This window comes from Rhinopithecus roxellana, chromosome 9 (assembly GCF_007565055.1).
Source record: "Rhinopithecus roxellana isolate Shanxi Qingling chromosome 9, ASM756505v1, whole genome shotgun sequence".
NCBI classification, from domain to species: domain Eukaryota; kingdom Metazoa; phylum Chordata; class Mammalia; order Primates; family Cercopithecidae; genus Rhinopithecus; species Rhinopithecus roxellana.
In genome coordinates this window covers 19,106,799-19,130,386 of record NC_044557.1, presented here as the reverse complement: position 1 = coordinate 19,130,386, position 23,588 = coordinate 19,106,799, and the positions used below count along the sequence as shown (strand labels likewise).

At 33.7% G+C, this 23,588-nt stretch overlaps 1 protein-coding gene across 2 annotated transcripts in view; it reads right to left on the bottom strand.

Annotated features, from left to right (window-relative positions):
* The window catches only part of ADAM2 (ADAM metallopeptidase domain 2), a 103,062-nt gene extending 79,788 nt beyond the window's left edge, over positions 1–23,274 (bottom strand). For both annotated transcript variants that reach the window (XM_030937878.1, XM_030937879.1), the window contains exons 1-6: positions 23,123–23,274; positions 22,138–22,214; positions 19,169–19,224; positions 9,620–9,698; positions 6,747–6,823; positions 6,162–6,330 (exon numbers count right to left, since the gene is read on the bottom strand). In XM_030937878.1, the coding sequence (XP_030793738.1) occupies positions 6,162–6,330; positions 6,747–6,823; positions 9,620–9,698; positions 19,169–19,224; positions 22,138–22,214; positions 23,123–23,177 (513 nt within the window). In that variant the 5' untranslated portion in view covers positions 23,178–23,274. The remainder of the gene's footprint in view (positions 1–6,161; positions 6,331–6,746; positions 6,824–9,619; positions 9,699–19,168; positions 19,225–22,137; positions 22,215–23,122) is intronic.
* Between the last annotated feature and the right edge of the window lie 314 nt (positions 23,275–23,588).

The window sequence follows — 23,588 nt, the reverse complement described above, 5'->3', positions numbered from 1 at the left end:
TATATATATAATATATGATGTTAACAAGCTCAAGCATGAGATATAACACAGCAAATATCAATATTTAAAATGTGAATGTATAAGGAAAAGTCAGAAAAAGTAAGAAAGAATGAGAAGCAGGAGACAGCATTATTGCAGAAAATTAAGATGACTACAAAGTTCTAGGGAATTTTTACTTTCACTCTTTAAAAATGTATCTCAATATTTCAAAAAGCCAATTTAACAACGGATCACCACTGATTATTTGTGGAGACAAAAACTGCATTTTTGTGAAATTAATAGTTAGTGAGATACCAGGATGGATAGTTCCACTTACTCTAATGCAAAGCTGGTATGTGAAGAAATGGAAAGTGGTAGGTATATAATAGATTCGATTTTATTTTGTTTATTTTAAAATCTATTTTTAGTATTAAGGAGATATGATTATGTTCATATAATGAAGGAACCATAGATGATAATTCAAAATATTACATATAATAAAATGATTAATGGAATAAGGTTATAGGATCTTTCTGTTTAGAATTATGAGAATGGAAGTTAAGTGAGAGAAAATAATAGATATTCAAATTTAGGAATTACATTTTTATGTTGGAAGTAGGAGGAGGACAAAATGAGGCTAGCAAATAAAATGAAATAGAAGGTCTAGGAAGGATAGGAATACAGATGGTTGAGAACTGTGATTTCCCCACTGCTCTACATTTTCAGGTGTTTCTTTGAATGTGCTTATTTGTTCACATTTTGTAAATGAACTTAATAATCAACTTGGTAAGCACTTCCTGGTAGAAGCTTCTCGGTATTTTGGGAAATGGGGCAGGGAATTATATGAAATTTTTAATCAAAACAAATGAATAACTTTATGACTTTTTAAATACAGCAGAAAGAATACTTAAATGATAATAATTTTTATTTTCAAAAGTGATGACAGCATAAAACAGCATGAGGGAATGAACAGAATGAGAAAATATATGAATTATTTAAAACAATAATGTGAGTAATAATAGTAGTAGTAGTCCTATGAAGTATATGATGTGTAAGAATAAAAGCATATATGTTTTTATTTTTAAACAAACAAAATAAAACAAAAAAAGATAGCACAAAGTAAAACTTCTAAAGTTTTAAATACTTCCACCACAATTAGATATCACTTCACATATAATAGGATGGCTATAATCAAAATGACTGATGACAAATATTGAAAAAAAAATGCACAGGAGGCCAGGCGCAGTGACTCACATCTTTAATCCCAGCAGTTTGGGAGGCTGAGGTGGGTGGATCACCTGAGGTCAGGAGTTCAAGACCAGCCTGGCCAAAATGGTGAAATCCCATCTCAACTAAAAATGAAAAAAATTAGCCGAGCGTGGTGGTGTGCGCCTGTAATCCCAGCTACTCGGGAGGCTGAGGCAGGAGAATCACTTGAACCTGGAAGGCAGATGTTGCGGTGAGCAGAGATCATGCCATTGAACTCCAGCCTGGGCAACAAGAGTGAAACTACGTCTCAAAAAATAAAAAATAAATAAATAAATAAATACATGTGGAGGAATTGGAACCCACAGATGTTCCTTCAGGAGATATAAAATTGTCAACCACATTGGACAAATAATCTGGCAGCCACTCAAAATGTGAAACACAGAGTCTGTCTATGACCTACCAATTCAAATCTTAGTAACTACCTTGAGAAATAAAAACATATATCCACATAAAACATATATTAATGTTCCTAGCAATATTATAATATTTAAAAAGTAGAAACAACCAATTTGTTCATCAGCTTATGACTATACGACTTATGAGTGGTATATTTATACCCAGGCATATGTTATTCAGCCATAAACATAAATGAGATACTGATGAACTTTGACCACCTTATAAGTGAAAGAAGTCACAAAAGATATTGTAAGACTCCAGTTATATAAAATATCTTGAATAGGCAAGTCTATATCTAAAACAATAAATTTGTAGTTTCCCAGGAAGGCAGGAGAATGAAGAATGACTGCCATGGTTATAAAGTTTCTTTGTAGGGCATAGAGTCTCTGTCACAACTACTCAACTTTCCACCGTAATATGAAAGTATATATAAACAATATATAGAACAGCAGTAATAGATGTTATTTATACAAACAGGCTGTGGGCCAGATTTGGCCTGAGGGCCATAGTTTGTCAACTCCTAATTAGACTAACCACTAAAATTATTATGCTGTAAAAATTGTTTTGTATTTATAGAATATATAATAACAAAATATATGAAACAATATATAATGTAAAAGCTCATTAGAGGAGAAAAATAAACATACTTGATTAATAAAAAAGATGTAACAGCATGATTAAATCCCTGAAAAAAATAAATAGATTAGATATAAAAGAAGAAAGAATAAAGGAATAAGGAACATATAAGACAAATAAGAAATGACAAAGTAGTAGATTAAATCTAAATTATATAAGTGTGGGCATTAAAAGTAGATGCAATAAATAACCTTGACGACTAGAAAAGTTGAGCTCATAGAAGTAGAGAGTGACATTGTGGTCATGAGAGGATAGGAAGGGTCAGGGGAGGAGCGGATGGGGAAAGGCTGGCTATTGGTTACAAAAGTACAGCTAGATAGAAAGAGAAAGTTCTAGTGTTCTATAGCACCATAGGGTGACTATAGTTAACAATAATTTATTGTATGTTTTCAAGTAGCTTAAGGAGGGAATTTTGAATGTTCCCAACATAAATAAATAATAAACGTTTAAGGTAATAAATATGCTAATTACTCTGATTTGATCATTACACCTTTTATTCACGTATCAAAATATCATTCTGTATCCCATAAATGAGTGTGATTATTATCTGTCAGTCAAAAATAAAATCGTCAGATGTCATTTAAAATGTTTAAAAACTTAGTAATATGTGCTTTAAAAGATACACTTTAATTAAAATATTATTAGCTACTCTGACCACACAAAAAAGAAAATATTTAAATTAATAAAATCAGAAATGAAAAAGAAGATTACTAAAAATCTTACTGATATTTAAAGACTTACAAGGGAGTCCTACAAACAGCAATATGCCAAGAAATAAATAGATAAAACAGAAAAACCTCTATAGACACACAAATTACCTAAATCGACTCCAAAAAAATTAGAAAATTATAATAGACTTATGAGAGAAAATTTAATTACTAATAAAAATCATTCCCTAAAAATGTCCAATCCCAGATGGATTTTACAGATGTTGAAGTAATTAAGCCAATCCTACACAAAGTCTTCCAGAATAGAGGAGACAACACTTCCCAACTCATTTTGTGAAGTTTGTATCACCCTGATACCAAAGACAGAGAAAAATATCATATGAAAACAATTCCACACAGCAATATTCTTTATAAATATAAATGAAAAAATCTTCAAAATTACACTAGCAAACTGAACCCAGGAATAGGTAAAAGGAATTATGCACTATAACAAAGAGAGATTGGATACAAGGTTAGTTTAATAATCAAGTCAATTAATGCGGAATACCACATTAACAAAATAACGATACAAATGAAATTATTATCTCAGCAGATGTTGCGGAAAAAAAAATCTGACAAAATCCAAAATCCCTTAATGACAAAACAAAAATCATTAACAAACTAACATTGGATGAAACCTTTTTTAACCTGATAAAGGGCACCTGTGAAAAAATTACAAATAACATTATGCTTAAGGGTGACAGACTGAACCTTTTCTCCCTAAAAGTGGGAAAAGACGAGAATATTTCTTCTCACCTATTCTATTCAACATTATAATGGAAGTAGTAACCAGGGCAATGAAGTAAGGAAAAGGAAATTTGAGATATTCTAATTGGAAAGAAACAAGATAAATTATCTTTATTCAAGATGGCATGACCATATTCATAAAAAGTCACAGAGCTCAACAGAAAACTAATAAACAAGTTTGTCAAGTTCGCAGAATACAAAACCAATATGGAAAATTCACTAATTACCAAATACTAATAATGAGAAATCGAAACAGATAAAAAATTTAAATAACATCTAAAATAATAAAACTTCTATAAATAACAAAAGAAGCTTTACTGAAGACTTAGACTTAAATATATAAAACATTGCAGAAATAAATTAAAGAATATCTAAAAAATAAAAGCTACCTACTGCTCATGGATAGAGTTAATATTGTTAATATAGCAATATTCCTCATATTTACAGATTCAACACAATCCTGGGTGCCATTTTATGGGAATTAAAAATAAATTTTAAAATACTTTTGGAGATGCATAGTAGCCAGAATAACCAAAAGAATCTTGGAAAATAAGAATATTGAAGGACGTACACTTATCAATTCCAAATCTTACTACAAAAATACAGTAGTAAAGAAAATGTGGTAGTGGCATTAGAGTAGACATAAAGATTAATGGACTATAATTTTAAGTGTGGTAATAATCCCTACCATTTATTGTCAACTGATCTTTGAAAAAAAATCAAGAATGTTCAATGGGGAAAAAATAATCTCTTCAACAAATGGTGTGAGAACAGCTGGATATTGATATGAAAAAAATTTGAATTTCTACCTCATCCAATACAAAATATTAAAGTGTATCATATATCAAAATGAGATTGAAGAATGAAACATTTAGAAGAAGCATAAGAATAAATGATGTGATATTGGTGTGATAATTAATTTTACCTGTGAACTTGGGTGGGCCCCTGTGCCCAGATATTAAGTCAAACATCACCCTGGATGCCTCTGTGAAGGTGACTTCTAGACAAAATTAACATTTAAGTTGGTAAAGCTCTAGTAAAGCACATTACTTTCATTATGTGGGTGAACCTCAACCTATCAAAGCCTTTTTTAGAAAACAGAGTATTTCCTAAACAAAAGGGAATTCTGCCAGCAGACTATGTTGATCTTAAAATGCAAATCTTCCTCGGATAACCAGCCTGCCCGCTTACCCTACAGATTTTAGATTTACCAAGCCTTCACAATCATCTAAGCCAATTCCATAAAATCTCTCTATCCCTCTCTCTGTATGTACAAAACACACACACACACACGCACACACACATATATATATCTCTTGTTGGTTTTCTATTTCTCTGGAGAACCCTGATACAGATGTTGGTACCAGGAATGAGGTACCAAGAAAACAGAATCTTAAGGGGACATCTTCTGACTTGGTGCTGGGGTTTTGGCAATTTGCCTTCTACTTTGAGAACAGATAGTTCATGGCATGATGAATAGAGACAGGCAAAATATTACCACTGAATACTTCTGATCAAACACTTATGAAGGCAAGGGTCTTGGTGACCATGTATATGATACTTTTGAACATTTTTGCCAAACTAGCAAATATAATGAGATTGGTTGCTCCTAATGTTGCTGGACAAAGTGGAGAAAGAAGAGCATAAGCTTAAGTATTTCAATTACCATCTCAAGTGATGCGTAAATTACCCAAAAGCTTCTTTGTATGTCTTGAAATAAATGTTTATATCCTATAGCCACAGAACTGAGATTACCGAAAACCAAACCCAGAATCTTATCCTGTCAGTGGATGAATTACAGTGCAAACTGAATTCCCAACCTCCCATGGTATGCCGTTAAAGAGAGAGCATTGAGTGGGAAGCAGTGGGATCCTGAAAATTGGAGTGGGAACCTAGAGAAGGACCCTAATGAAGCTGGGGCTATAAAACTCCTAAATGCTGGTGAATCTTGTTTGCTAGTAGAAGCAACCTCTCTCTACTTTATGAGGAAATTACATAACTCAGAATCTCTTGAGGAAAATATAATGACCTCCCCTGAGGTAGTTCCCTTACAAGATAGGGGTGATTCTCCTCAGGACCCTAGATATGTATCTTCATTGTTTATGTGGATGACATTTGTGTTTGTCACACCAGAACTTTAACATAATGGCTGTGGGGAAAAGAGTGCATCTGCTGACAATAAAGGTCTAGATTACGGAAAAAGATGCCACTAACAGTTGAAAATGTCACGATTAGAGTTCTGGAAAATTACAAAACTAGTTTTAAGGCTTAATGATATAAGTTATGAAGTTTCTGGTACATGTATCCATACACGTGGTTATATGTTTTGGTGCTTATGGGTGTGTAAATACAAAATTTATCAACTATAAATTTCAGTGCTTACAATCCTGTATAGTAATAACCATAGAGTCTGTTCAATTAACCTACCTTTACGCTTCGTAATTTAAAGGACAGATCTCTTGATTCAATATCCTTCTCATTATATAAGGAAACATCTGCTTTCTTATGTTTTACTTGGTAAATTACATGTTCAAAGCCAACTGAAGACTCCAGGGGTTCTATTCCATAACTAACATTTTCAAACTGTAGTAAACCCCTAAAAAATTCAAAAAAAATTAGTAAGTAAAATAATGCCTTGTGGAAAAGCCAATAAAATGTCCCTTAGCATTATTTTTTTCATGGTATGCAGATCATTTTTAACCCGAGTCTAAGGTGATAAAACAGGAGAAAGTTACTGGGAATCCACACACTTACTGAGTAACACCGCGTAGTAATACTATTAGCATTTTCCTAGCTATTCATATTTCATGGCTTCCAAATATATTTAAAAAATCATAATTCTGCATAAAGGCAGGAACCATTGTAAGTATTTCCATACCAGGCTTTGTGAGTTGCAGTTTTCCCACAATAGTCATGCCTCACTTTAGAACCACTGAATATTATGTTAAAATGTTTAAAATAATTTTGAAGTAAATATTTTATTTTGTAATTCATAAAACAGTAAATTACAACCTGAGTCCTGTACATGTGCTAACCATCACCACAGATTTTGGATAACCTTCAATATACCCTTGGTAGTGGCAGAAATTCTGAAAAATAAAATACGCATATCTCCATTAGAATGGTTTGTGTTATAGATACAATTTTCAAATATGTAAAACATACATGTGTTTTGTTTGTATGCATCAAACACTCATTGTTTCAAAAATTGATTTATAATGTTATTAGATGAGCATATGGCTCTGTTTTCCAAAGTACTCTCCACAGATTCATAAAAAATGAGTATATTTTCATATTTCTATATGTTTTAAATTAAGTATGACATTCTCAGTTGTTAGAGTGAGGTAAACATCTTCAAAACTTATTTTTTTTCATACTTTTCTGACAATGTTGCATGGTAGATAATGGTAAATAAGCAAAGTTAATTTTTAATTTCATCGAAATGTTTTTCAATTCCATCCAAATGTTTTCATTTGCAAATTTCACCTGGAATTTGTATTGACCTTTGCTTTATAGTTCATTTTTCTACTATGATTACCTAAAATCTCAGTTTGTACCACTTTCCAAATACCATACTTCATCGACTCAATACATTGTATTTCTATTTCCATCTTATTTAAAATTTTACATGAAAATATTTATGCTTTTATTTTTATCACCAATTGGGGTGTACTTCAAACTTATATAATGAAGGTAAAAACATCTTGAACATTCCACAGCTTTTATCTCCTTCCTTCCAAATGTGGTTTCTAATACCCATGTTGATAATATTTCTAAATCTGTGGAATAATCAGGAAGTTACATCAACCTTAAACATATGATATCATTGAGAAACTTAAAAATGAATGAATAAGTCATTTTTAAGCCGCATAGGATAAAATTTTCATGGAAGAATCAAAAAGCTTCACTTATTACCCAATATCCTTTCCTAGTTTATTTTTATTTTTTATTTTTATCATTGTCAGTTTTGCATTGTTTGCCTTCACTGTATCTTCTTGTTCAATATTACATTTGCACTTGAAAAGTATGTGTATACATTTGATATATTTGCTGAATTTCTTTCTACTTCGTTTAGAAGTTTACGAAGTTTCTTTCTACTTCATTAATTATTGGAAGAGAAACGTTTAAATCTTCAAATATAATTTATTATTTGTCTATTTCTTTCATTTCCGCCAATTGCTGCCTTTCACAATTTGAGGAGTTGAGATTTGTTTTTTCTGTTTTGTTGTTTTTTGTTTTTTGGTTTTTTTTTTTTTTTGAGACGAAGTCTTACTCTGTCGCCAGGCAGGAGTGCAGTGGCGTGATTTCAGTTCACTGCAATCTCCTCCTCCCAGGTTCAAGTGATTCTCCTGCCTCAGCCTCCTGTGTAGCTGGGACTACAAGTACATGCCGCCACGCCCAGCTAATTTTCGTATTTTTAGTAGAAATGAGGTTTCACCATTTTGGTCAGGATGATCTCCATCTCTTGACCTCGTGATCCGCCCACCTTGGTCTCCCAAAGTGCTGGGATTACAGGTGTGACTCACCACACCCGGCCTGAGGTCTGTTTTTATGTGTGCACACATTTTAGATTGTTTAAGCATCCTGGCAATTTTGCCTTTTAATTATGATGACTATCTGTTTGTCTTGGAGATATGACAAAATCCAGGACAATGATGAATGGCTTACACTTGTTCTACTCTGGATGCAGGGAATAAACCCTTTTCTCATCTAGTTGGCTCTTTTTTCTTTTGTAGATAAGTCTTTATTTATCAAGATAATATGACTTTAGGAATGGGAATCATGTGTGGACTTAAGAAAAATAAATAATCCAATAAATACACCTGTTCCCAATCGAATTGAATGAGCTTTTTCCTAGGATAGAGGTAGGCCTGCAACCTTGGCAAATGCAATTTATTTTCATGGCAGCATATTTTTACTACATTTGAGATCAACATACAACTACTTACCACATTCAGACTGTTGATGCTTTGAATGCTCTGTAGCATTCTTGCTTTTTTTTTTTAACTGTCATGGTTACCTCTTGGGAGGTAGGAAGCAGAGTTATATATGGAAGAATGATGCAAAATACAGGTGTGGGATATTGTGATCTCCTCTGCCCCTGTCTTGGATTCTCACTCTGTCTTCTTTCTCTCCTCTCTCGCATTTATGCAAACACAAACACACAAACACACATATGCACACACACTCATGGAGTTGTGTACTCTTTTGCGCAAAACTTAAAGCAACTGACCATATCTATTATTTCTTCTGTTGAAATCCTAACCTTTCTAAACATGCTTTACTTTCAAAACACTTGATTGAGTTGCTATATAAAAATCAGGAATGCAAATGGAAAACACAACAGCAATTAGTAGAGCAGAGCTGAGGTTAAAAAACATGATTTTGGGGGCATGAGCAATCTCAGCAATTTTATTCACTCTTCTTTACTATTTTTATAACAAACTATAGATAATATTAAATTAAGCTCTACATGTTCTAAATAGATGAAAATTTAATATACTCCTAAACATGTGTGACATTTTATGTGTACTTATTTGGTCCTTGAACATAGTTCAAAGAAGATTTGATTCTTATTTTCTCTTCAGATTTAGCTTTCCTGATACAAGTCATGGTTTTTCATTTTATGTATTTCACAACATATTTAGTGCCTATCACCTAAGATACATAAGCCCTTAGCATGTTTCTAAGTAGTTTAGAAACACTACAATCATGTCTTTTTGGTTGATCATCTGTTTGATAGGGCTAACTCAGTACATCAGTATACATCATCAACAGGAAAACATTAAACTTATGCCACAAAGCCTCTTATAATATGTGGACACTAAATAAGGTGATCATAGAAACTCACATGACAAAAATAAAAGAGATCATAAGAAACATACCTGAAAATCTTGGTCAAGTGGTTTCATAATTCCTGTGCCATTATAGCTGTAAACTCTAAAATTATGGGATAAAAAATTTCTGAAAAATGAAGATAAAATGAAAAAAATTGTTTCTTAACCTTTTGTTTTGAAAATTGTATTTTATTAATTATAGATACGTAGGTTGACACAGAAAGAGCAAGAGAAACAGAGAGATACTTTCTAAATGTATGGATTTTGTTCAAAATTTTATTCAAACATCTTAGACTTCACTCACTCTATCATTACTCCATCCTCCTAGCTGTTTTCCAAACACAGCAGGCAAGGTTGGACCTCAGGATATTTGTACCATTTTATTCCTGGAAAGTTCTTCAACATAGTTCATTGCTCTCCATCTACTTCAAGTCTTTGCTTATATATCAACTTCCTACTGAGATTTATCTTGAAAATTTTATTTAAAATGTCAACTTGTTCAGTCACCAAAGAATAGGATATTTAAACCGTACTTTAACTTTGCTCTATAGTTTTTGCCCAAGCATATATTACCTTCTCACATTCTTTCTACTCTATTTATTTATTATATAATTATTCGTCTCATTTGACAATAATATAAACTCAGAGATTTGTATCTATGTTGTAACTAATACTAATGCACCCCAAGCATCAGTATTGTTTGCCAAAGTTACATAAAAAATTAAGCTAATCTCTGAAGATCAGAGCATTTTTTTTTTCAAAATTTATGACACAGTATCAAAAAACCTATATGTAAATCAAGTAGGATAAAGGGAAATAAAAGTCAGATATAAACATATCATCAAAAGAAAAACAAAAGACTAACAAAAACCCAGATAAACTTTAAAGATCTTTAAAGTTTCTTTAAAGTTTCAAGAAAAAAAGATGTCACTTTTGAAGAAACAAATAATTCTTAATAAACAAATTAACAAATAATTCAGCTAATTCATCAATAGAAAAGGAAAAACAAAAGCCAGAAAACAATGGAATGATTATTTAAAAGGCAAAAGACATCTTTTTCAAAGACATCTTAGCATTTATTCCAGCAAAAATTTGTAAGAATATAGTTAAGTTGTTTCACACTAATTTTAGCATCATTTTTTATTTCCATTTATGTGAAAAATGTCTTTAGAATTTTCAGGGGGTTTACACTGAATCTGTAGATTGCTTTGGGTATTATGGACACTTTAGCAATATTTATTTTTCCAGTTCATGAACATGGTTTATCTTTCTATTTATTTGTTGTTTTCCTTCATTTCTTTTAACAATGTTTTATAGTTTCCAGTGTACAGATCTTTTACCTCCTTAGTTAAATTTGTCTAAATAGCCAAAACGATCTTGATCAAAATGAACACAGCTAGAGGCATCATACTACCTGACTTCAAACTATACTGTATAGCCATAGTAACCAAAAGAGCATGGTACTGGTATAAAAATAGATATATAGGCCAATGGATCAATATAGATATAAGAGAAATAAAATAACATATTTACAGTCGGTTGGTGTTTGACAAATGTTAAGAAGACACAATGGGGAGAGGACAGTCTCTTCAACGAAATCACATAAAGAAAACTGGACACCCACATGCAGAGAAACAAAATTGCATCCTATAACATACCATATTAAAAACTCAAAATGGATTAAAACTTAACAATAATAGTTGTGATGCTAAAACTACTATAAGAAAGCAAAGAGGAAAAACTTGACATTGGTCTGGGCAATGATTTTTTGGATATGACTACAAAAGCACAGGTAACAAAAACAAAACTAGACAAAAATTAGACAAATGGGAGTGCATAAGATTTAAAAGCTTCTGTACAGCAAAGGAAACAATCAACACCACGAAGAGACAACCTAAAGAATGGGAGAAAAGATTTGTCAACTACACGGCTAATAAGGGATCAAAATCCAAAATGCATAGGAACAAAACAACTCAATAGCAAAAAAAAAAAAAAAAAAAAAAAAAAAAAAAAAAAAAAAAAAAAAAAAAAAATTGAAAATGAGCAAAATACCTAAATAGACTTTCTCAGAAGAAGACACACATATGGCCAAGAGGTATATGAAAAAATTCTCATTATCACTAATCATCAGAAAAATGTATATCAAAACCACAATGGGATAACAGCTTACTCCTGTTTAATTGGCTGTCATCAAAAAGACAGAAGATAACAAGTGTTGGCAAAGACGTGGAGAAAGGGGAACACTTACACAATGTTGGTGGAAATGTAAATTGTACAACCATCATGGAAAATAATAAGTAGGTTTCTCAAAATGATAAAAATAGAACTAGTGTAAGATTCAGCAATCCCTCTACTGGGCGTATATCCAAAGCAAATAAAACTAGTATGTTGAAAAGATATCCGTAATAAACATCTCCCAGGCTTATTGCAGTAGCACTCACAACAGTCAAGATATGGAATCAAGCTTAAGTGGCCGTCAACGGACAAATGGATAAAGAAAATGTGGTATATATGCACAATGGAATACTAGGCAGTCATAAAAACAAAAGAAATTCTTTCATTTGTTACAGGCTGGATGAATCTGGAGGGCATTATGTGAAGCAGAATAAGCCAGGTTCAGAAAGAAAAATATTGCCTGATCTCATTTATATGGAGAGCCTAAAAAATTCAAACTCGTAGAAGCAGAGAGTAGAATGATGGCTTTTAAGGGCTAAGAGTGGGGAAATGGGAGATGATGGTTAAAGAGAAGAAATATTCAGTTAGAAGTAATAAGTTCTGGAGAGTTTTAGTACAACAAGTTGAGTGTAGTTAGTAATGTTTTATACTTGAAAATTGCTAAGAAATTAGATCTCAAGTATTCTCAACCTCAAAGAAGGTAAGTATTTGAAGTGATGGATATGTTAATTAACTTAATCATTTCACAATCTATACATATCTAAAAATATGCTGCAAATATATATAATTTTTTCTGTCAATTAGACCTTTATATAACTGGAAGGGGAGGAATATAATTAAATAAAGATATAACGACAAATAAAAACACATATTATTTAAAACAAGCAGTCTTATAATAGAAATATATTAAGAATTCCTGAGATATATCAAAATTAGCTCCAGATAGAAGCACAGAAATGTAGGGAGAACTGAAGAGCACCAGAATTGGTAAATTTTGGTTAAATTAAAATGAATACTGACTTTATAAAAAATAGTAATACTTCTTGGGGATATAAAAATATACAGGTTTGTGATGTGTAAAAAAAAATGAAGGGGAAGCAGAGGGTAAAGGGAGTTAGAGATTTAAGGATCTAAAAACATACGGTAATTGGTAGTAGGAATAATTTGTAATAGATTCAATTACTTAAGACTTGATATGTTAACACAGAGAACTACTAAAAGAAGAGTAAAAGAATGTATCACAAAGAATTTAACTGAGGAATAATGTATAATATAAATTAGTAGATTGAATTAGATACAGGCAATGAAGAAAAAAGAGGAATATAAAACAAAAGATAAAACAGAAAAAATAATGTTTCCAAGATCACATGAAAATTTAAACAATCAAGAAGAATAAGCACACCTTAAAACTGAAGGACAAATTTGGTTATAAACACCTGTTATAAAGTCATAGTAGTTAAAACTATGACATTTGGACAGATAAATAGACAGGGTTTAAGAATGAGCATTTACACAAAGAGAAGAGAACAAAGAATCCAGAGACTCCTTTATATACAGTCATTTAATTTATAAAAAAGATTACATTACAGTGGAGTGAAGAAATATCTTTTTTTTTTATTGTGCTGGGACCACTGGATGCTAATTTGAAAGAAAAATAATTGCCAAAGCATCTATGATGAGGAAAAAGGTGAAAAGGCTTTATATTTAGGCTATCAAAATTTATCATAAACAGACAAATAGACCAAAAAGTTTAATCAAGAGCCTGGAAACAGATAAAACCATATATAGGCCGGGCGCGGTGGCTCAAGCCTGTAATCCCTGCACTTTGGGAGGCCGAGACGGGCGGATCACGAGGTCAGGAGATCGAGACCATCCTGGCTAACACTGTGAAACCCCGTCTCTACTAAAAAATACAAAAAACTAGCCGGACGAGGTGGCGGGCGCCTGTAGTCCCAGCTACTCGGGAGGCTGAGGCAGGAGAATGGCGTAAACCCGGGAGGCGGAGCTTGCAGTGAGCTGAGATCCGGCCACTGCACTCCAGCCCGGGCGACAGAGCAAGACTCCGTCTGAAAAAAAAAAAAAAAAAAAAAAAAAAACCATATATAAATGTGTAATATATAACCATCGTCACATAGAAGACATGTACAGAAAGACAGAAGATTCAATAAAGCTCTTGAAACATTTGAAAAATCATACAGAAAAATTAAATTGGTTGTCTACTTTACAGCATATTCAAAAGCCAATTTCTGTTTCAACAAAGACCTGAATGTGAAAGGCAAAACTAAAAATATTTTAGAGGATTATATAAGATTTAGTCATGGTCTTTGAATAAGAAAGGATTTCTTATGCAAGATACAAATATAACTTAACATAATGGAAGAATTATCTTTGCCAAATACCGTAAGTGTGAAAACACAGGGAGAGAAAAGGTCAGATTAGAAATATCTTTTGACAAAGAACAAATGTCTTAAACATCTTTTTGGCCGGGCGCGGTGGCTCAAGCCTGTAATCCCAGCACTTTGGGAGGCCGAGACGGGCGGATCATGAGGTCAGGAGATCGAGACCATCCTGGCTAACACGGTGAAACCCTGTCTCCACTAAAAAATACAAAAAACTAGCCGGGCGAGGTGGTGGGCGCCTGTACTCCCAGCTACTCAGGAGGCTGAGGCAGGAGAATGGTGTAAACCCGGGAAGCGGAGCTTGCAGTGAGCTGGGATCCGGCCACTGCACTCCAGCCCGGGCAACAGAGCGAGACTCTGTCTCAAAAAAAAAAAAAAAAAAAAAAAAAAAAAAAAAAAAAAAAACTTTTGACAAAGAACAAATATCTTAAACAGGCACTTCACAGGGAAGAAATTCCATATGGCTAATTGCTGTATTTAAAAAGTTAGAGAAATTATTTACTGTTGGAGAAATACATATTAAATTATTTACAGTTAGAGAAGTTATTTACAGTTAGAGAAATACATACTAAATCACAGTAGGACATAAGTATATAATTATAAACTTAAAACATCTATCACTATTAATAGAATATATAATTCAGAGGGGTGTGTAAATTAGCATAATGCTTTGAAGGAAATGTATGGTAATTATGAAAATGCATGTAACTTAACCAATCAGTATGCTATTAGTCATATGTGCTACAAAATATTGTGCATATGTCCAAAAGAATATATATTTTAACATAACCAAACTAGACAGAAACAAAATGTTCAAAATAAGATGATATAAATTGTTGTATAATCATGAAATTGGATGCTATACAGTAATAAAAATGAATAAATTGGAATTCTTGCAACAACATTGAAAAACCTCACAAACATTATTTTGAGTGACTAAAACTAGAAAAATCATTATACTTCATTTATTCAGAGCTAGAAAACAGACAAAAAGAAACCACATTAGCTAGGATAATAAATCATAAATAAAATCAGGAAAATGGATATCACAACAACCCAGAAAAGTAGTGAGAAGGACTGAGGGCTATTACAGGAAATGATAAACAGCACAACTTCTTGAGTGCAGTCAATATATGTGTAAAGTCAGAGGGTTACATAAATATTCACTTCATGACACTTACTTAACTGCATAAACATATTTTATATTTTAATTCATGCCAATTTATTATGCAATGAACATTAAAAATTTTTAAAGATAATTGACAGTGATTTTGTGACAGAAAGGAGGCCTATTTCCTAGTTTCCATCACCACTCTTGATATTGAAATGACTGATGAACAATAATAATTTTCAAATACAGGATTACACTGTAAATAATGGGGTAATAAACTGGCCCATAGGTCAAATCCAGCTGATAGATGGTTTTTGAAAATAAAGTGGTTTTGCAAAATAACCACACCCATCATTTGCAAACTGTTTATGGCTGCTTTTACAACAGCAGGTAGTTGCAAGAGAGTATATAGAACTCAGAGTCTAAAATATTTACTATCTCCCCTTTGCCAAAATATTTCCTGATTCTATTATATTATAGTGTTAATAGGAATGATTAAAGCAATAGAAACAAAGGCTGGTACCACAGCTGAAAGAGTGAGCAGGTGAAGCCGTGCAAAGTAAGATGGATTCTGGATCAGAACCATACCTTAAGAATAGGTGGTTTAATGTCCTCTGGTCATTAGCATGAGAACACATTATTTGAGACAATAGTCCCCAGCATCAGAACATATTGATGTGAGCCTTTAAATGAAAGGAATAGAGCTAGAAATTTCCTCTGGAATTTGCTAATAGAAACAAACAAACAAAAAATCAATACCTGCTTCTATCATCTCAGCATTTGTTTCATCCCAGAATTTATATTTTGAAACCTAATCACCAATGTGATGGTTTTAGGAGGTGGTACTTTAGGGAGATGATCAGGTCACAAGGCTGGAACCCTTCTGAATGGAATTAGTGTCCCTATGAAAGAGACCTCAGAGAGTTGACCTGCTCCTCCCACTGTGTGAGGGCACAGCATGGAGCAGCCATTAAGAACCAGGAAATGAACCTCCACCAGACACTGAATCTGCCAGTGCCTCGATCTTGGACTTCCCAGTGTCTAGAACTATAAGAAATAAATCTCTTTTCTTTATAAGCTACCCAGTCTAAGGTATTAATATTTTGTTATAGCAGCCCACACAGACTAAGACACCTGCTGTACACAGACCCTGGACAAAAGGTTGCTACCCGATACTGACTGAGGCAGAAATAGCATCACGTGCAGAAATGAAAACCCTAAACTATATCTCAGGCAGATGTGAAATGGATTCCAAGCAGCCCTATTATCACCAAAATCCTGAGCTGATAAAGTGTAAACTTTTGATCCAGTTAATTGTCGTGGCAGGAACCAAGTAGAAGCATCCATAAAACCACTCCCAAAGAGAGGCCTCCACAACACAAAAAAGATTAGAGGATGGTAGAAAATAAGGTTCACTCAAAGGAGTTCATCAGTGATGGTTCCAAACATATGGAAAAGTCCAAAGTTTGAAAACTGGGAGAAATCATGTAGAAAAATAGCAATAATCAAGTAAACTGTGAAACTTAAGAATAAAGAGATTTTAATGTTGAAATGGATAAAAGACAGAGATAAAAAACTATAAAAGATTTACAAAGCACAAATATGTCACTGTGTACAGAAATCCTAACCATGAAAAACGTAGTCATTGAAAAATATTCTTGAAGAGTAGACTAGACATACATAAAGAGTGAAATGGAAATCTTCCAGAATAAAGCACAAAATCAGGAATAACAGGAAACGTGAATGAGTACGTAGAAATATGTGATAGATAAGTGGTCAAAAACGGCTAACTTTAGAGAACAAAATAATGATTCACTAAAATTTATATTAAGCGGTCCAAATGTATATTCAGTAGCATCCCAGAAAAGGTTAGTAGAGTGAGAAAAAGAAACAATTAAACTTAAAAATTGATGAGAATTTCCATGATTGATGCAAGGATGTTAATTCTCAAACTGAAAATTCAGAGTCCTGAGAGAGATAAACAAAAAGAGATCAATGACTAGCATGTCATAGACAAACTATAGCATCTTAAAAGATATCAGAAGTACTCATCGGCTTTGGTGTTACTCTAAATATCCTACCAATCTGGATCTCTTCTCAGGTTTCTCAAGAACACTTTGTGCAATGTCATAAAATTGGTTCCTGGTGTCCTTATTTTGTATATTTGAAAGCCCTCAGAGATGGTCATGTTGCCAGGAAAAGATACAGTTTGATGTTAGCTCTGCACACAGTCCACGCCTCATTGTCTTTTGAAAGTAAATATTGCTATCACCCTAAGCATCTATAAACTGTTGACCATGCCTGAAACTAACTCGTTACCAGGATACCCTGGGTAGGGACTGACAGGGCTTGAGGTAGACCAATAACAGTAGCTACTAAAGGCTTCAGTACTCCACCAGTGTAGGCAACCCAACAACACTTTATGTTGTCCCATCCCATAATATTATACACTTCATTCTTATCTGATGCAGGTAAAATGTGAAAACAATGAAAGCTTTGAATTTTACTTTTATTATATGTTTGGTTATTCATTTCTAAAATGTCTGATTTGTAATATTCTATTTCTTGCTGCTTATTGATATTTTACAATAATATTTTGAATGTTTTTGAGCCAAGAGTTTTTTGGCAACTGCTCTTGAAATTACAAATATCTGGTGATTCTCTGATGACAGCTTTGTAATTACATTCTAATTTTATTATGCTAGTCATTGAGGATATAGTTAGATTCAAAAGATTTTTTTATTTTAGTGTGTGATTTTTTTTCTTAAGTACCTTTTCACTGCTTGTGTGCAAGAAAATAACGACATTATTTGTAAGGTACACAGTATGTGATTCATCCATTACATCACCATAAATTGTACTGTATATTCTATACATTTTTTCTAATAGAAAAAAGAGCTTAAGAAATCTACTGTTATGGCTATATTTTAATTCGGATATTCTTATATGTCTAATTACACTTACATATTTTGATCTGTATTAAACATTTATAAATACTGTATCTGTGATGCAGAAAGTAATTTCAGAGGATGCTTTATTACTGGTCACTGACTTGCTCTCAGTCTCATCACTTGGCATTCTAAAGTAACAGCTGTTGGTGAGATTCTACCTAGGTTTGCTCTACGTATTTCTTGCAGAAGGCAGCACTTTTTTTTCTTCAGAAAAAAGTAATTTTGAGTCTTTTTTAAATGGTATTTCTTCAAACTAGTACCATCCCTCTTATAAATAGAAAACATTTTTCCAGAATTTATGATGTATAAAAAGATTGCAGCTATGGATTCTAGAAATGATACAGATGTATTTTTTATTTTTGTATTGATTTGGTAACTTCACTTGCAGGATTCTGCTTTTGATAATTTGTAGAAGTCTGTTCTCATCACTTGAAGAATCATTTCAATTTTCACTTTTCTTTATTTCTCTGTATATTGTGCTTGTTTTCCCCAAATTCATCAACTGACCTGAGATTGAATTTGGCTAATTACAAATTTTATTTAATTTTAAGTCCTTAATAAGTTGTGATAAAGTATGTAAACTAATTTAAAAATGTGTCATGATTCACAACATCCAGCAATCTGCTATGTTCTTTGAAATATACCTTGAATATAAGAGAACTTAAAAACAAGCCATATATATTTTTTATGAGAGATAGAAAATTATCAGAATTCATCCTCTATGAAACCTCTTGGATAACGAAATAAAAATCTGGTGCTACTGGGAACAAGGAAGAGGGGCACATACACTCTGAATTCAAGTTTTAGATATGTGTCATATAGGCTTAAATCATATGATAAGGAACGAATGAATGGCAAGTAGCTGGAAATATTTTCAAATGCAAAATTACATTTTGGACAATTTCAAACAAAAATTATAAGTAGAACAAAGAGAATTGATAAAATAATGATGATTACCTACTTTTGCATTAAATTCGCAGTGTATGGTTTCCCTTCAATTACAATTTGGTAGGATACCTGGCAGGAGAGCACAGTAAAAATACAAAGAAAATGAGAAAAATGTTAGAAAGGATAACCATCATTTTACATTAATGATAATTACATTCTACAACACATTCATTTAATAAAAGGAGAAAAAACTAGAATTTAATACTGATTTATTTGAATGGCATTTGACATTATAATGACATTATAACTCTAGATTTCATAATCAAAATAATGAATAAAATAATGTATATACTTTATTTTTTCATTTTGAAATGTGTATGTTGATTTTATGTCCTGCAACTTTATTGAATTCATCTGTTTCATCTAACAGTTTTATGGTGGAGTCTGGGGTTTTCTATATATGAGATCATGTCATATGCTAATAAAGATATTTTACTTCCTTCTGATTTTGGATACTGTTTATATCTTTTTCTCTGTCCTTGATACCAATACTACGTTGAGAGTGGGAATCCTTGTCTTGCACCACATCTTAAAGAAAAAGCTTTGGCCGGGCGCAGCGGTTCACACCTATAATCCCAGCACTTTGGGAGGCTGAGGCAGGCGGATCATGAGGTCAGGAGTTTGAGACCAGCCTGACCAACACGGTGAAACCCCGTCTCTACAAAAAGATAGAAAAAATTAGCCCGGCGTGGTGGCTGGTCCCTGTAATCCCAGATACTCAGCAGGCTGAGGCAGGAGAATTTCTTGAATCCCGGAGGCGGAGGTTGCAGTGAGCCAAGATGGCGCCATTGCGCTCCAGCCTGGGCAACAGCATGAGGTTCCGTAAAAAAAAAAAAAAAAAAAAAAAGAGGTTTCAGTTCCTTTCCACTAATTATGATGTTAACTATGGGTTTTTCATAACTGTCCTTAATTATATTCAGGTACCTTCCTTCTAAGAGTTGTGTTTTGTTTTTTTTTTTTTAAGACTGAGTCTCGCTCTGTCGCCCGGGCTGGAGTGCAGTGGCCGGATCTCAGCTCACTGCAAGCTCCGCCTCCCGGGTTTACGCCATTCTCCTGCCTCAGCCTCCCGAGTAGCTGGGACTACAGGCGCCCGCCACCTCGCCCTCCTAGTGTTTTTTTTTTTTTTTTTTTTGTATTTTTTGGTAGAGACGGGGTTTCACCATGTTAGCCGGAATGGTCTCGATCTCCTGACCTCGTGATCCGCCCGTCTCGGCCTCCCAAAGTGCTGGGATTACAGGCTTGAGCCACCGCGCCCGGCCCTAAGAGTTTTTAATAAAGAAAGGATGTTAAGAGTTTTTAATCAAGAAAGGATGTTAGACTTTATGGAATGCTTTTTCCTGGTCTTCTGGTGTCTTCATTATCCACATGCGTCTATGCTCAGATTCCTTGTTCTTTACAAGGACACCAGTTATATGATATTAGAGCCCATTCTATTCTAGTAAACTCGTTTTAATTTAATTACCTCTTTATGAGTCTGCCTCCAAATATGCTTACGTTCTGAGGCACCAGGGGTTAGGACTTCAAGAAATAAACTCTGCTTTGGATTTGGGACAATTGTTCTGAAGATTCAACTTTTTAAAGTCATTTCTCAGTTAAAATATGTTTACTATTACCTCTTCTTCTTTTTCCCCCTATTTCAGGAATGCCAATCACTCTATGCTCAAGCTTCTAATTCTGTCCTTTTCTCTTAGCCTTCCATATGTTGCATTTCATCTCTTCAGCTGTCTCTGTTCTACTCTAAATTCCTGACGTTTATATTTTCATATCGCATTTTCCACTTTTAGAAGTTACAGTCATTTTTTAAAATCTAAGTAATTTTAGGTTGAATGTTCTTATGGTTTTTAGTCTTTATTAAACTGTAATAATTTAAAATATATATTTTCATATTACTTTTATAGTATTTGTTGAATTGATCAGCATAATAGCCTCATTGATTTAAAAAATACTATTAATTTGTTTCTTTATATCTGGCACTGTTCTAGGCAAGAAAAATACAGACATTAACAAAATAGACAATTTTTTCTCATGAATTTGACAGTTGAAAATGGGCATTTTTTTTTAACTTATTGCAAATCACTATCTTATAACAATCAAGTTATTCTTGTTTGAAATACTTCTCTCCAAATAGATTCTCTGCTTATTTTCTAATATGATTAACATCCCCATAATTCTTTTACATTAAAAATCTGTCATAAAAACCTCACTGCTTATTTTCTATTTAAATGATTTGTTTTATTAATAGATATGCATTCATTTAAAAATGTTTTACATACCATCTTAAGCTATAATGTCTGTATTAGGATGACAAATGGATATATGCTAAGGAAATGTTTGCATTTAAATTACCAAGAATCTGCTACCAAACCAAAAAAGAAAAAAATTGATGTCTCAAGAAACCACATTCCACTTCAGAAATGGATTCTAGAACTTAGTGAAAATGACAAGAAGCTTTTAAATTCTAATTTTAAAAAGAGAATAATAATTCTGAACCAAAATAATCTAAAATAACATGAAAGAAAGAGTCCTAATAATTAACATATTTGCAATCAGGGCTAAAAAATCATTAATATAGCACATCATTAATTCAAGTGATCATCATCCCATATAAGCAAGCCGAGGCTTACTTCGCAACAATGACAAAAAAATTCCTCCAAATACAGCCTGAACGATGAGTGAGAACAGAATCTCTAGAACAATCAAGCCAATGATTATTCAAAGACATCCAAGAGGAAGACAGATTCAGAAAATGGACTTGGGGCTTTGATATCCAGCATCACTGCACCGTTATTTCTGTGAAACATTGTTGATCCTGGTTCATTTTCAAAAGGACTTTTCCATTCAGGGAAAATTGGGTATAAATAAAAACTGGGTATAAATATAAAATTCAACAGGTGTGCGTGAACGGAAAATGGCAGATTAACTTCTTAGAAATAAAATATTTACATGATTTTTAATTTGTAAATAATGTTAGTGATTCATTACCTGCGATTCAATTTCTTCCTTTATTATTGACCGTATTTTCTCCGGAACTGTAATTTGCACAGGTAAACTATCAAAATCTGCAAAATGTGCAAAATGTTTTATTAGAACAATACCCATCATTTCAGAGCTTCTTTTATGAGTTTTTCATCTACATCTCTAATCTCTATTCTGTACGCTGCTTCTCAGTTTTATTATCTTCCCATTTCTTTCTAAAATTACAAGGAGGTTTTTTTTCTGGCTTTTTAATTTTTTTATTTTTTATTTTATTTTTTATTTTTTTTGAGACGAAGTCTCTGTCGCCCAGGCTGGAGTGCAGTGGCACAATCTCCGTTCACTGCAATCTCAGCCTCCCGGATTGAAGCGATTCCCCTGCCTCAGCCTCCCGAGCAGCTGGGACTACAGGCACGCACCACCACCCCTGGCTAATTTTTTATATTTTTAGTAGAGAGGGGCTTTCACTATGTTAGCCAGGATGGTCTCGATCTCCTGACCTCGTGATCCGCCTTCCTCGGTCCCCCAAAGTGCTGGGATTACAGGCGTGAGCCACCGCGCCCGGCCATATTTTTTTTAAAAAGAAGTAGGTATATTGCTTTAGGAGTATTACCCTGTAGGTAGGATCTGGTAACCTTGGGTCAATAGGCTCAAGCCCCTCACTCCGGACTCTTCATCTAGAGAGTAAAAAAGTTGGGTCTCAAGCTTCACTGTGGTGAAAAATGCAAAGCAGGATCTGAAACTACAATTTTGAAGCATCCTCTTAAGGCCTGGGACCTCCCATCTTTCCTAGGTTTCCAGGACGTGTGGGAAAGCCCTTATTCTCTATGGATTTTGGTTGGGGAAGGAGGCAATGTCGGGGATGAGCTCGGAGCTGCCGAGTTGGAAACCCCACAGGAAAGCATCCTCCCAGGGATGTCCAGTGTAACTTGGAGGCAAAGGGAGAGTAGCGCCGAGGGTCCCAAAAGACCAAAGAAGGGGTTTTTCTACTTACTACTGTCCATCCGCAGCCCGCCGAGCCCGCTGAGCAGAAACAGGACGCGCCACATGGCTTGAAGTCCTGGGTCCCAGCCGGAATAATGGCAGTTGGTGGTTACAGGGCTGTTGGGAGCGCGAGATGACGCCCCGGCCACGCAGCTGGAAGAGGCAGGCGGCTGGGAGAGCCCAGGTGGGCTGAGGTTGGGTGCGGTGCGCTGTGGAACGTGCGAACTCCCGGGCCCTGCGTCTTGCAGGACAAGCACTCGAGGGGACGTGATGCCTAATTCAGGCAACAACGACAACAAAATCACTTCCAACAGCTGAGGAACACGAAGATTCATAAACACTTCTTAAGTAAAATTTTAATTGAATGTATATAAACACGTATCAGGAGTTCATGACCAGTTTCCCCAACATGGAGAAACCCATCCCTACTAAAAATACAAAAAAAAAAAAAAAAAAAAAAAAAATTAACTGGGCTT